This window comes from Heptranchias perlo, chromosome 1, assembly GCF_035084215.1.
Source record: "Heptranchias perlo isolate sHepPer1 chromosome 1, sHepPer1.hap1, whole genome shotgun sequence".
NCBI classification, from domain to species: domain Eukaryota; kingdom Metazoa; phylum Chordata; class Chondrichthyes; order Hexanchiformes; family Hexanchidae; genus Heptranchias; species Heptranchias perlo.
In genome coordinates, this window is record NC_090325.1 from 33,310,597 (window position 1) to 33,324,710 (window position 14,114).

Consider the following 14,114-nt stretch of genomic DNA (forward strand, 5'->3'; position numbering starts at 1 on the left):
GAATCAGTCCCACCCTTCCTTTGACTATCCTTTTACTATTTGTATGTTTACGAAAGACTTTTGGGTTCCCTTTTTTGTTAGCCGCTAATCTATTCTCATATTCTCTCTTTGCTCCTCTTATTCCCTTTTTTAGATCGCCTCTGTTCTTTCTGTATTCAGCTTGGTTCTCTACTGTATTATGAACCTTACATTCGTCATAAGCCTCCATTTTCTTTTTCATTTTAATCTCTATATCTTTAGTCATCCAGGGAGCACTAGCTTTGGATGCCCTTCCTTTCCCCCTCGTAGAAATGTGTCTATGCTGTACCCGAACCAACTCCTCCTTAAAGGCCTCCCATTATTCAATTGCTGCAAATAAGGAGAAACTGTTTCCAGTGGCAGAAGGGTCGGTAACTAGAGGACACGGATTTAAGGTGATCGGCAAAAGGGCCGGAGGCGACACGAGGAAACATTTTTTTACGCAGTGTGTTGTAATGATCTCGAATGCACTGCCTGTAAGGGTGGCGGAAGCAGATTCAATAGTAACTTTCAAAAGGTAATTGGATAAATACTTGAAAGGAAAAAATTTACAGGGCTATGGGGAAAGGGGTGGGGAGTGGGACTAATTGGATAGCTCTTTCAAAGAACCGGCACAGACACAATGGGCCGAATGGCCTCCTCCTGTGCTGTAACTATTATGATATTGTTTTGCCTGCCAATTTTTGATTCTAATCCACCTGGGCAAGATCCCTTTTTAACTCACTGAAATTAGCCCTCCTCCAGTTAAGTATTTTCACATTTGATTGTTGTTTGTCATTCTCCATAACGATTCTAAAATATTAGGATCACTGACCCCCAAATTCTCCCCCACTGAAACATGCTCCACCTGCCCCATTTCATTCCCCAGAATTAGATCCAGCACTGTTTCCTTCCTCATTGGGCTGGAAACACACAGTTCCAGAAAGTTCTCTTGTACACGTTTCAGGAATTCCTCCCCCCTTTGCTCTTCACACTGTTACGTGCAGCCTTACGGTTGCCGTGAGTGGGATAACGTGCCATGGGACTAACAAATACCTCTTAGCTATGGTATACTGCACAAGAGGTTATGTGGGTGCACGCCATTTTCTCCTATCCTGAAAGGAAGTGAATGCCACACTGTTAAACCATTACAGTTTATTCACCAGTAAGATAATACACATAAGTAAGGCATAGCAAGTTAATGATAGAGCATAGCACAATCCTATAAACTGCATAGCAAGATCCTATGAATTGTAATGAGATAAATGACCAGTTAATCTGTTTTGGTGTTGGTTGAGGTACAAATGTTGGCCAGAACATTGGAAGAATGCCCCTGCTCTTCTTCCAATGTTGCCATAGAACTTTTTATGTCCACCTGAGTAGGGATGGGACCTCGGTTTAATATCTCATCCAAAAGACAGAACTTTCAAAAATGCCGCCCTCCCGCAGTGCAGCACTGACGTGTCAGCCTGGATTATATGCTCATGTCCTGCAGTGGGGTTTGAACTCAGGACCTGAGACTCCGACAAGAATGCTACCAGTGAGCCAAATTAACGCTATTTAGTAACCCTTCCTCGAGAGGGCATGTGTGTTTTTACTCCCAGGAGAGGGCGGGATCAGGCTTTACTGAGTTATATCGCTCTTTCCATGACAAAATAGCCTATCAACATACAACGCGGAGAAAAGTTTCAAAGTGAATGTTTCCCATGTACCTAGAGCAACCATTGGCTGCTGGGGAAGATCAGTAGCAGTATTTTGACAGCACAAAAGAGGGAGGCACATCACTTGACTTAATTGAATCTAGATACACTGAATGCTTTAGTACTCCATTTATATTGGAGCCCTGCCTTTATAGGCAGTGCTGCAATATAAATGAGACACCGAGGCCAACATCAGGATTTTTAATCTCTGGTCCAGGGTCCAAGTATCATCACCAGCACTTAGTGTAAGATCCACCATTTTATTCTGGCAGCTGGAGGGCTGTTTTTAGCCTACCAATACATGTTTTGTATTAATAACACGTAGAATCTTCCCCTGACAAATGCATGTCCAGACTCTTAAGTTGTTATGTGCAAGGGACCCTTCCTCGAGAGGGCATGCATGTTTCTTTACTCCCTGGAGAGGGCGGGAGCAGGCTTTCCTAACTTATATCGCTCCTTCAGTGACAAAATAGCCTATCACAAAGTGGAAGGGACGAGTGAGAAGGAGGAATTAAAGGAAATTAGTATTAGTAAACAAAGTGCTGAAGAAATTAATGGGACTGAAAGCCGATAAATCCCAGAGCCTGATAATCTGCATCTCAGAGTACTAAAAGAGGTAGCCATGGAAATAGTGGATGCATTAGTTGTCATCTTCCAAAATTCTATAGATTATGGAACAGTTCTTGCAGATTGAAGGGTGGCAAATGTAACCCCACTATTTAAAAAATGGAGAGAAAACAGGGAAATACAGACCGGTTAGCCTGATATCAGTAGTAGGGAAAATGCTCGAGTCTATTATAAAGGATGTGATAACAGGGCACTCAGAAAATATCAACAGGATTGGACAAAGTCAACATGGATTTATGAAAAGGAAATCATGTTTGACAAACCTACTGGAGCGTTTTGAGGATGTAACTGGTAGAATAGATAAGGGAAAACCAGTGGATGTGGTGTATTTGGATTTTCAGAAGGCCTTTGATAAAGTCCCACATAAGAGGTTAGTGTGCAAAATTAAAGCACATGGGATTGGTGGTAATATACTGGCATGGATTGAAAATTGTTTAACAGACAGGAAACAGAGAGTCGGAATAAATGGGTCTTTTTCAGGGTGGCAGGCAGGTTGGGGTACTGCAGGGCCCCAGCGAGTCACAATATATATCAATGATTTGGATGAGGGAACCAAATATAATATTTCCAATTTTGCTGACGAAACAAAAATAGGTGGGATCATGAGTTGTGAGGAGGATGCAAAGAGGCTTCAAGGTGATTTAGACAAGTTGAGTGAGTGGGCAAATACATGGCAGATGCAGTATAATGTGGATAAATGTGAAGTTCTCCACTTCGGAAGGAAAACAGAAAGGCAGAATATTATTTAAATGGTGATAGATTGGGAAACGTTGATGTACAAAGGGACCTGGGTGTCCTTGTACACCAGTCACTGAAAGCAAACACGCAGGTGCAGCAAGCAGTTAGGAAGGCAAATGGTATGTTGGCCTTCATTGCAAGAGGATTTGAGTACAGGAGCAAGGATGTCTTATTGCAGTTATACAGGGCCTTGGTGAGACCACACCTGGAGTATTGTGTGCAGTTTTGGTCTCCTTCCCCAAGAAAGGATATACTTGCCATGGAGGGAGTGCAGCGAAGGCTCACCAGACTGATTCCTGGGATGGCAGGACTGTCGTATGAGGAGAGATTGGGTCAACTCGACCTGTATTCACTCGAGTTTAGAAGAATGAGAGGGGAGCTCATTGAAAGATATAAAATTCTGACAGGGATAGACAGACTGGATGCAGGGAGGATGTTTCCCCTGGCTGGGGGTCCAGAACGAGGGGGTCACAGTCTCAGGATATGGGGTAGGACATTTAGGACTGAGATGAGGAGAAATTTCTTCACTCAGAGGGTGGTGAACCTGTGGAATTCTCTACCATAGAAGGCTGTGGAGGCCAAGTCACTGAATGTATTTAAGAAGGAGATAGATAGATTTCTAGACACAAAAGGCATCAAGGGGTATGGGGAGAGAGCAGGAATATGGTATTGAGATAGAGGATCAGCCATGATCATATTGAATGGCGGAGCAGGCTCCAAGGGCCGAATGGCCTACTCCTGCTCCTATTTTCTATGTTTCTATGCTTCTTTGTTCTGCTTTTGCAGGATAATATCATTGTTGAGTCTATTCAAGGCTGAGATAGATAGATTTCTGGGATCTAGGGGATTCAAGGGATATGGAGATCGCGCAAGAAAGTGGAGTTGAGGTTGAAGATCAGCCATGATCTTATTGAATGGCAGAGCAGGCTCGAGGGGCCATATGGCCTACTCCTGCTCCTAATTCTTATGTTCTTATAAATTAATTTGGTACCACAGAAATAGATCACATTAATAGCCTGAATGGACATTAGTTCATTTCCCCCCCTCCTCTAGTAAACACCTCTACTGATTAATCTTGATTTAAAAAGCTTAACTAAAGAAATCTCTAAAATAAAATAAATCACTCCTCATTTGCAAGCAGTTCAAAGCTAACAGAATTAGTATCAAATCAGCAAGCTGGACTGTAAAATAAATAACCTAGGTTCACCTCATGCTGATCCAAAGGAAGGAAAGAAAGAAAAAGAAATGAAAAAAAGAACTTGCATTTATATAGATATATTTAATATGACCAGGCAGCAGAGGCAACAATAGCAGTTTTATTTCAAAAGTGCACCTCACATACGTCTTAAAGTGCTTTACATTGTGGAGGAAAAAGACAGAAGGAGGAAGATAAAACAGAGAGAGTTAGGGGTTGGGGGAGGAAGAGCTAAAGAAAAGATGGAAGGGAAGATTTTCAGAAGAGAGGGAGGTAACAAGGTGGAGGGACCGAAGTAGGGAATTCCAGGGGATAGGAGCACAGTAGCTGAAAGCGCCACTGGTGGAGTGAAGGGTGCAGAAGACTAGAAATAACGTGGTAGCAAAGGAGCAAAGTGTATCCAGCCACATAAAGATGGAGGAGATCACTAAGGTAGGGTGGGCTGAAGGCGTGGAGGGATTTGAAAGTGAGGATGGAAATCTTGGAGTCAATTTGCTGGGCACAGGGACTCAGTCCATCTTGGAGAAGATGGGGACGATGGCAGTACAAAGAATGATGTATGCTGCAGCATTTTGAATAAGTTGTAGTTTGTAGCAGGGAGACTGACAGGTAGAAGAATCAAGCTTCAAGATGATAAAAGCATGGACTAGGGTTTCGGTGGCTCTGAAAGAGAGGTAGGTGTGGAAATGGGCAATGTTGCAGAAGTGAAGGATAATGGAACAGATAATGGGAAGAAGCTCAGCTTGGAGTCAAGCAGCATACCAAGGATTCGTACCTTTTGACTTAGCCTGAGGTGGCAGACAAGGAGGTTAGTACATTCAAGGTCAGAGGCATAGGACCATGAGCTGAAGAGGATAGTTTCAGGTTTGTTCAAATTAAGCTGGAGGAAATTTTGTCTTATCCATGCCTTAATGTCAGACAGGCAGTGGAAGAGTGTAGCAACATCCTATGCCAGTAAGGAGTCAGTGACACAACTTGTGTAGTCATCATATGGAAGCTGATCCCTTGCTTCGGAATGATATTGTCAAAGGATATCATATCAAATCAATGGAGATGAATGTAAGGAATCTTACAACACCAGGTTATAGTCCAACAATTTTATTTTAAAATCACAAGCTTTCGGAGATTATCTCCTTCGTCAGGTGAGTGAGTGAGTGAAAGGTTCTCAAATCGCATATCTTATATTAGGCTGGGACACGCTCACACCAATCAAAGGTGCCGTTGGTGTTCAGACAGGTTAGCCACAGAAAACAGTTCTGAATACACAATGGGTCAGGTTACAAAGCCAGAGAGAGAAAGAGACCCGAAAGGCAGAGAGAGAGAGAGAAAGAATGTCCAGTTGTATTAAAAACAGATAACTTTTTTTTTCCCCTGCTTACGTGTAGCATGACATGAACCCAAGATCACAGTTGAGGTCGTCCTCATGGGTGCGGAACTTGGCTATCAATTTCTGCTCGACGATTTTGCATTGTCGTGTGTCTCGAAGGCCGCCTTGGAGAACGCTTACCCGAAGATCGGTGGCTGAATGTCCTTGACTGCAAAAGTGTTCCCCGACTGGGAGGGAACCCTCCTGTCTGGCGATTGTTGCGCGGTGTCCGTTCATCCGTTGTCGCAGTGTCTGCATGGTCTCGCCAATGTACCATGCTCTGGGGCATCCTTTCCTGCCTCGTATGAGGTAGACAACGTTGGCCGAGTCACAGGAGTATGAACCATGTACCTGGTGGGTGGTGTCCTCTCGTGTGATGGTGGTATCTGTGTCGATGATCTGGCATGTCTTGCAGAGGTTGCCGTGGCAGGGTTGTGTGGTGTCGTGGATGCTGTTCTCCTGAAAGCTGGGTAATTTGCTGCGAACGATGGTCTGTTTGAGGTTGGGTGGCTGTTTAAAGGCGAGTATTGGAGGCATGGGGATGGCCTTAGCAAGGTGTTCGTCGTCATCGATGACATGTTGAAGGCTGCGGAGAACATGGTGTAGTTTCTCCGCTCCGGGGAAGTACTGGACGACGAAGGGTACTCTGTTGGTTGCGTCCCGTGTTTGTCTTCTGAGGAGGTCTATGTGATTCTTCGCTGTGGCCCTTCGGAACTGTCGATCGACAAGTCGAGCTTCATATCCCGTTCTTACGAGGGCGTCTTTCAGCGTCTGTAGGTGTCCATCGCGTTCCTCCTCGTCTGAGCAGATCCTGTGTATCTTCTGAGGAGGTCTATGCGATTCTTCGCTGTCGCCCGCCGGAACATCAATGGAGATGAGGCATTGAAGTATAGAGCACAGGGCGACCGTGCAAGCAGAGAAGGGGAAACTTTTAATGTCGGTATTGTGACAGATATAAACAGATGTACAGGTCATTAAAGATGGCAGCACAAGTAGAAAGGACATACAAAAGACAACTAGAATCCTTGGTTTTGTAGCTAGAGGCAGAGAACACAAAAGCAAGGAAGTGATGTTGAAAAGGACCCTATTTAGGCTGCTGTTGGAGTACTGTGTTTTGGGCACTTTATCGGAAGAATATAAAAGCAATGAAAAGGTTGCAACATAGATTCATAGAATCATACGGCACTGAAGGAGGTCATTCGTATCTGTGCCAGCTCTTAGGAAGAACTATCCAATTAGTCTCACTCTCCTCCTCTTTCCCCATAGCTCTGTAAATTTCTCCTTTTCAAGTATATATTTAATTCCCTTTTGAAAGTTACTATTGAATCTGCTTCCACTACGTTTTCAGGAAGTGCATTCCAGATCATAACAACTCACTGTGTTAAAAAAAAATCCTCATTTCCCCCCTGGATTGTTTGCCAATTATCTTAAATCTGTGTCCTCTGGTTACTGACCCTCCTGCCAGTGGAAACAATTTCTCCCTATCTACTCTATCAAATCCCCATATAATTTTGAACACCTCTACTAAATCTACCCTTAATCTTCTCTGCTCTATGGAGAACAATCCCAGCTTCTGTAGTCTCTCCACATAACTGGTCCCTCATCCCTGATAACATTCTGGTAAATCTCCTCTGTACCCTTTTCAAGGCCTTGACATCCTTCCTAAAGAATTGGACACAATACTCTAACTGAGGCCTAACCAATGATTTATAAAAGTTTTCCATAACTTCCTTGCTTTTGTACTCTATGCCTTTATTTATAAAGCCTAGGATCCCGTATGCTTTTTTAATAGCCTTTAAACTCATCCTGCCATCTTCAAAGATCCAGCCCTACAACCCTCCAAGATCTCTGCGCTCCTCCAATTCTGGCCTCTTGCGCATCCCCAATTTCTTTCGCTCCACCATTGGCAGCCGAGCTTTGAGCTGCCTAGGCCCTAAGCTCTGGAGTTCCCTCCCTAAATCTTTCCACCTCTCTCTCCTTCTTTGTCACTCCTTAAAATCTAAGCCTTTGACCAAGCTTTTGGTCACCTAATATCACTTTATGTGGCTCGGTGTCAAATTTTGTCTGATAACACTCCTGTGAAATGCCTTGGGACATTTTACTATATAAAAGGCACTATATAAATGCAAGTTGTTGTTGTTATTATGTATGTGAACTCTCAGGTCTCTCTGTTCCTAGGATGTTACCAGGAATGAGGTCAAAGTTATGAAGAGGGACATGAGAAGTTAGGCCTTTTTTTAAAAAGACTGGAGCTCAGAAGGTTGAGGGGTCACTTGATAGAGGTCTTCAAGATATGATGGGTATTTTAAGGTTAATAGTGATATACTGTTTCTGTTGGTTGGTAAGATGATATCTAGGGGCACAAATTTAAAATGAAGCGAAAACAAAAAGAAATAAAGGGGAGATTAGAAAACATTTCTTTACACAGAGGGTGTGTACAAAATTATCTGCCACAAACTATTGCTGAAGCAGAATCCATTAGTACATAAGAACATAAGAAATAGGAGCAGGAGTAGGCCAATCGGCCCCTCGAGCCTGCTCCGCCATTCAATAAGATCATGGCTGATCTGGTCCTAACCTCAATCTAAAATCATGTCCAATTTCCTGCCCGCTCCCCATAACCCCTAATTCCCTTTACTTCTAAAAGGAAATAAGATAGTTGCTTGAAGGGTATATGGGGAGTGAGAGAAGAGTGGAATTGGACCAGGTGGCTCGTGCAGACTTGATGGGCTGAATGACCTGTAACATTGTATAACCTGTGCTGTAACATTCTATGATTCTAACCGGGAAAGAGCAGTGGCACTGAAGTGGACTGCAGAGGACAGCTGTTGTAGCCAAACATTTTCTCTGCCCTAATTTCTTTCCTTCCCCACCCCCCCTCCTCCCCTTTACAACTTACTAGATCTAAAATATTTCATCTCTCACTTGGTTTTAAATTGCAATTAACCCCTTCTCTCCAAAAAAAAGTTTACACTTGGCCTGTGTGAACGTACACAATGTCAGCTTAGCTCCATGGTAGCACTCTTGCCTCTGTTAGAACATTATTGATTCAAGCCCCACTCCAGGGTTTCAGTATATAATTTAGGTTGACACTTCATTGCGGTACTGAGGGAGTGCTGCATTATTGGAGGGGCTATCTTTCAGATGAGATGTTGAACTGACTGCCTGTTCAGGTGAGTGTATAAGATCCCTTAACACTGTTTGAAGAGCTAGGGACTCCTGGTATCCCAGCCTGAGCCAAGACCAGATTAACTGGTCAGTATCTCACTCCTGCTTTCAGGAGTTTGCAGTGTGCAAAATGGCTACCACATTTGTTGCATAACTACAGTGACTACACTTCAGAAGTAATTCATTTGTTGTCTTAAGGACATGAAAGCTGCTTTACGAATGGGAGTTAATTTTTGTTAGGCAAGGATATTATGGCAGGTAGATGGAGTTAAGATACAGATCAGCCGTGATCTAACTGAATCGTGGAACAGGATTGAGGGGCTGAATGGCCTACTCCTGTTCCTCTGTTCCAAAAGAGTATATTTTCAGCTATTTGCTACTTCAACAAAAAGTGTGTATAATGCAGGGAACCATGCATGCCAAAGCAAATCATACGTTAAATCCATCACAGAGCTTCTCCGCTGAGTGGCAACAGCATAACTTGGAGCACTTTCACTCAACCAGTCCATGTAGATTAAAATACTGAGCAAACATTACTTGCGTGGGGTTCAGAGGAGTCCTGTTAGTCACTTTTATCAGTGTAGAAGCCAAGGGAGAGAAATTGTGTTGGGACAACCAATTACAATGTTTATAAAAGTAACCAATATTATCTGCTTACCACAGCCATTGATTTCCTGGAAAAGATTTTGACATTTAACTCTATGGATCGATTAACTGCTGAGGAAGGCCTAGCACATCTCTTTATGAGCCCTTACTCCTGCCCGCAAGATGAACCGATATCTCAGCATCCTTTTAGGATCGAAGATGAGATAGATGACATACTGTTGATGGAAGCAAGCCAGAGCCAGATGTCCAACTGGGAGAGGTATTACATAATGATTAATATGAATTATGTTCTGCAATATGTACTATCAAATGAATTCCATAGAATTTATCACTGCCCACATCAGATCATACATTAATTAGATGATAGGACCTGCATTTGAACCTCTAACTCTCTGCAAAGTGAGTTCTCGGTCTTAGCAGGAGTTGCTAACTAGTGACAGGGTTTCCCCACAGGGAGGGAAAACCAGAGGATGAGACACCCTGAGCTACTACTTTTGCGGCTTCTACTGGCTGGATCAGTAATGGAACTGAAAAGTTATCCCAATGGTTTATTGGGGTAAATGCACCTCTTGGTGTGGTACTGAGCCTCACAGCTTATGGAAAATCTCAGATTCAACCCCCAGTCTATGCTAAGTTACCTGTCTCAACCAGGTGGCAATTGTGGTGCTATAATTGGCCTCAGCATTCTCTGAATTAAGGAGGAGAAAAATATAAATTAATCAGCTGGGCTTCCTATTCCCAACTGCTATTCAGTGACTCCTGCTGGAAATTGCATGTTAGATGAAGGCAGGATCGAGCCCAGCCCCCATGCCCTTCACAGACAATCACAAATGTTAAATGACCACTTGGGAAAGTTGCCAAAAGGCTACCTGCATCTGTGGAACTGTATTCCAACAAAAGTCAGCAACCTCAGGTTAGGAAGAGGGAACATTTTTTAAAATAGTGGGAATATTTTGCCTGCCATCTCTGTTGTGGTTGATGAGATGGGGAGACCAACAAGGGGAAACAGGAGATTAAATGCATAAATGCAAAACAAACACCACAGTTGCAGTGTGATATTCATGCCTAGCTGTTAGTGGAAGGCAGTATAACTTTTGATATAAATATGGTGTTCACTGAAGAAGCATTTGGAGGGACAATGTTGCCATAAGTTATCTCACAAGATACCTTGTTTTTATACAGCAAAGCACCATAATTTCCTGGCAAAAGTGATTGCAATTGATGCAACAAATTGGGATGCAAATTGGGCCTCCTAAGGTCCCAAAATGACGTCCAGGATGCGCACGCATGCTTCCAGCGTGACGTGCAACTGGCGCCATTTTGGTAAATGCGTTTGCACATGTGCAGATAACGAACGCCGGCACCATGTAAAGTAGGGAGACTATGCCTTAGATCAGTGTGCAAAGCTGATTTAAAGGGATGGACACCATTTTGGCACTCAACGATCCAGCCAATGACCTTTCTTAACCACAAACAGCTGAACATGTCTTAGACGGCCTGGAGGATCCCCCGCCAGCACTATTTAAAGGGATCATGCAGGTGTTGCAGATTAGTGGCTGGATGACTGCAACTGGCTGCTGGTACAATTGTATGTGTTTGTTGAAGCTTCCTATACTTGGATAGATTTGCTATAGTATATAAAGAGCGGTATTACTGTTGGTGTCATTTACAATAGTGCGCTGAACAAAATTCCTGACTCGGGAGATTGAGGCCCTAGTCAAAAAGAAGAAGGAGGCATATGACATGCATAGGCAGCTGGGATCAAGTGGATCCCTTGAAGAGTATAGAGATTGCCGGAGTAGAGTTAAGAGAGAAATCAGGAGGGCAAAAAGGGGACATGAGATTGCTTTGGCAGATAAGGCAAAGGAGAATCCAAAGAGCTTCTACAAATACATAAAGGGCAAAAGAGTAACTAGGGAGAGAGTAGGGCCTCTTCAGGATCAACAAGGTCATCTATGTGCGGAACCACAAGAGATGGGTGAGATCCTAAATGAATATTTTGCGTCGGTATTTACGGTTGAGAAAGGCATGGATGTTAGGGAACTTGGGGAAATAAATAGTGATGTCTTGAGGAGTGTACATATTACAGAGAGGGAGGTGCTGGAAGTCTTAACGCGCATCAAGGTAGATAAATCTCCGGGACCTGATGAAATGTATCCCAGGACGTTATGGGAGGTTAGGGAGGAAATTGCGGGTCCCCTAGCAGAGATATTTGAATCATCGACAGCTACAGGTGAGGTGCCTGAAGATTGGAGGGTAGCAAATGTTGTGCCTTTGTTTAAGAAGGGCGGCAGGGAAAAGCCTGGGAACTACAGACCGGTGAGCCTGACATCTGTAGTGGGTAAGTTGTTAGAGGGTATTCTGAGAGACAGGATCTACAGGCATTTGGAGAGGCAGGGACTGATTAGGAACAGTCAGCATGGTTTTGTGAGAGGAAAATCATGTCTCACGAATTTGATTGAGTTTTTTGAAGGGGTAACCAAGAAGATAGATGAGGGCTGTGCAGTAGACGTGGTCTACATGGACTTTAGCAAAGCCTTCGACAAGGTACCGCATGGTAGGTTGTTACATAAGGTTAAATCTCACGGGATCCAAGGTGAGGTAGCCAATTGGATACAAAATTGGATTGACGACAGAAGACAGAGGGTGGTTGTAGAGGGTTGTTTTTCAACTGGAGGCCTGTGACCAGCGGTGTGCCTCAGGGATCGGTGCTGGGTCCGCTGTTATTTGTTATTTATATTAATGATTTGGATGAGAATTTAGGAGGCATGGTTAGTAAGTTTGCAGATGACACCAAGATTGGTGGCATTGTGGACAGTGAAGAAGGTTATCTAGGATTGCAACGGGATCTTGATAAATTGGGCCAGTGGGCCGATGAATGGCAGATGGAGTTTAATTTAGATAAATGTGAGGTGATGCATTTTGGTAGATCAAATCGGGCCAGGACCTACTCCGTTAATGGTAGGGCGTTGGGGAGAGTTATAGAACAAAGAGATCTGGGAGTACAGGTTCATAGCTCCTTGAAAGTGGAGTCACAGGTGGATAGGGTGGTGAAGAAGGCATTCAGCATGCTTGGTTTCATTGGTCAGAACATTGAATACAGGAGTTGGGATGTCTTGTTGAAGTTGTACAAGACAATAGTAAGGCCACACTTGGAATACTGTGTACAGTTCTGGTCACCCTATTATAGAAAGGATATTATTAAACTAGAAAGAGTGCAGAAAAGATTTACTAGGATGCTACCGGGACTTGATGGTTTGACTTATAGGGAGAGGTTGGACAAACTGAGACTTTTTTCCCTGGAGAGTAGGAGGTTTAGGGGTGATCTTATAGAAATCTATAAAATAATGAGGGGCATTGATAAGGTAGATAGTCAAAATCTTTTCCCAAAGGTAGGGGAGTCTATAACGAGGGGGCATAGATTTAAGGTGAGAGGGGAGAGATACAAAAGGGTCCAGAGGGGCAATTTTTTCACTCAAAGGGTGGTGAGTGTCTGGAACGAGCTGCCAGAGGCAGTAGTAGAGGCGGGTACAATTTTGTCTTTTAAAAAGCATTTGGACAGTTACATGGGTAAGATGGGTATAGAGGGATATGGGCCAAGTGCAGGCAATTGGGACTAGCTTAGTGGTATAAACTGGGCGACATGGACATGTTGGGCCGAAGGGCCTGTTTCCATGTTGTAAACTTCTATGATTCTATGATTCTATAACCATGGGTGGCCTGCTAGGGCATAGAACACGACTGAGAGCATGCAGAAAGGCCACGCAGTGCAGGTCAAGTTGAGAGGAGAAGAAGGAGGAGAAGGCGGCTCAGGGCAGCCTCAGAGGGGGGCAAGGACAGCATTGCCCATGGCTGCCAAGGTAACCGTGGCACTGAACTTTTATGGCTCTGGATCATTTCAGGCCTCTGCTGGAGATATGTGCAACATCTCGCAGTTTGCAGTGCACTGCTGCATAAGGGAGGTCACGGAAGCACTGTACGAGCTGCGCAAGAGGTTCATCATGTTCCCTCTTGTAAACAATTTTACAACACCAAGTTATAGTCCAGCAATTTTATTTTAAATTCACAAGCTTTCGGAGATTTTCTCCTTCCTCAGGTAAATGTTTACAATTGTCACAATTGTCAACCCCAGTCCATCAATTGTTTACAATTGTCAACCCCAGTCCATCAATTGTTTACAATTGTTTACAATTGTCAACAATTGTTTACAATTGTCAACAATTGTTTACAATTGTCAACCCCAGTCCATCACCGGCATCTCCACATCATGTTCCCTCTTGATAGAGAGAAGCAGAATGAGCGAGCACGAGGGTTTGCTCGCGTTGCAGGCTTCCCCATGGTGCAGGGTGCCATTAACTGTAAGCATATAGCCATGTGTGCTCCATACCTCAACTCAGCCATCTTTATGAACAGATAGGGGTTCCACCCCCTCAGTGTGCAGCTGGTGTGTGACCACACGCAGTGCATCATGCAGGTCAATGCCCGCTACCCTGGCAGCTGTCACGATGCCTTCATTATGTGGCAGTCCAATGTCCCAGATATCTTTGCGCCGGCCCAGCAAGTCAAAGGCGGTTACTGGGTGACAAGGGCTATCCCGTAGTGAGGTGGCTCATGAGCCCGGTCAGGCACGCACGCACACGTGCAGAGCAGGCACACGGAACATCATTGAGCACACCGTAGGCCTCCTAAAGCAGCGTTGCCGCTGCCTGGACCATTC

General features: G+C 44.0%; 1 protein-coding gene across 1 annotated transcript in view; it reads left to right on the forward strand.

Annotated features, from left to right (window-relative positions):
- Positions 1 to 14,114, forward strand: part of LOC137324664 (mitogen-activated protein kinase 4-like) — a 61,827-nt gene that overhangs the window by 36,310 nt on the left and 11,403 nt on the right. Inside the window, exon 4 of the mRNA XM_067989273.1 lies at positions 9,455 to 9,656. Within this exon, the coding sequence (XP_067845374.1) occupies positions 9,455 to 9,656 (202 nt within the window). The remainder of the gene's footprint in view (positions 1 to 9,454; positions 9,657 to 14,114) is intronic.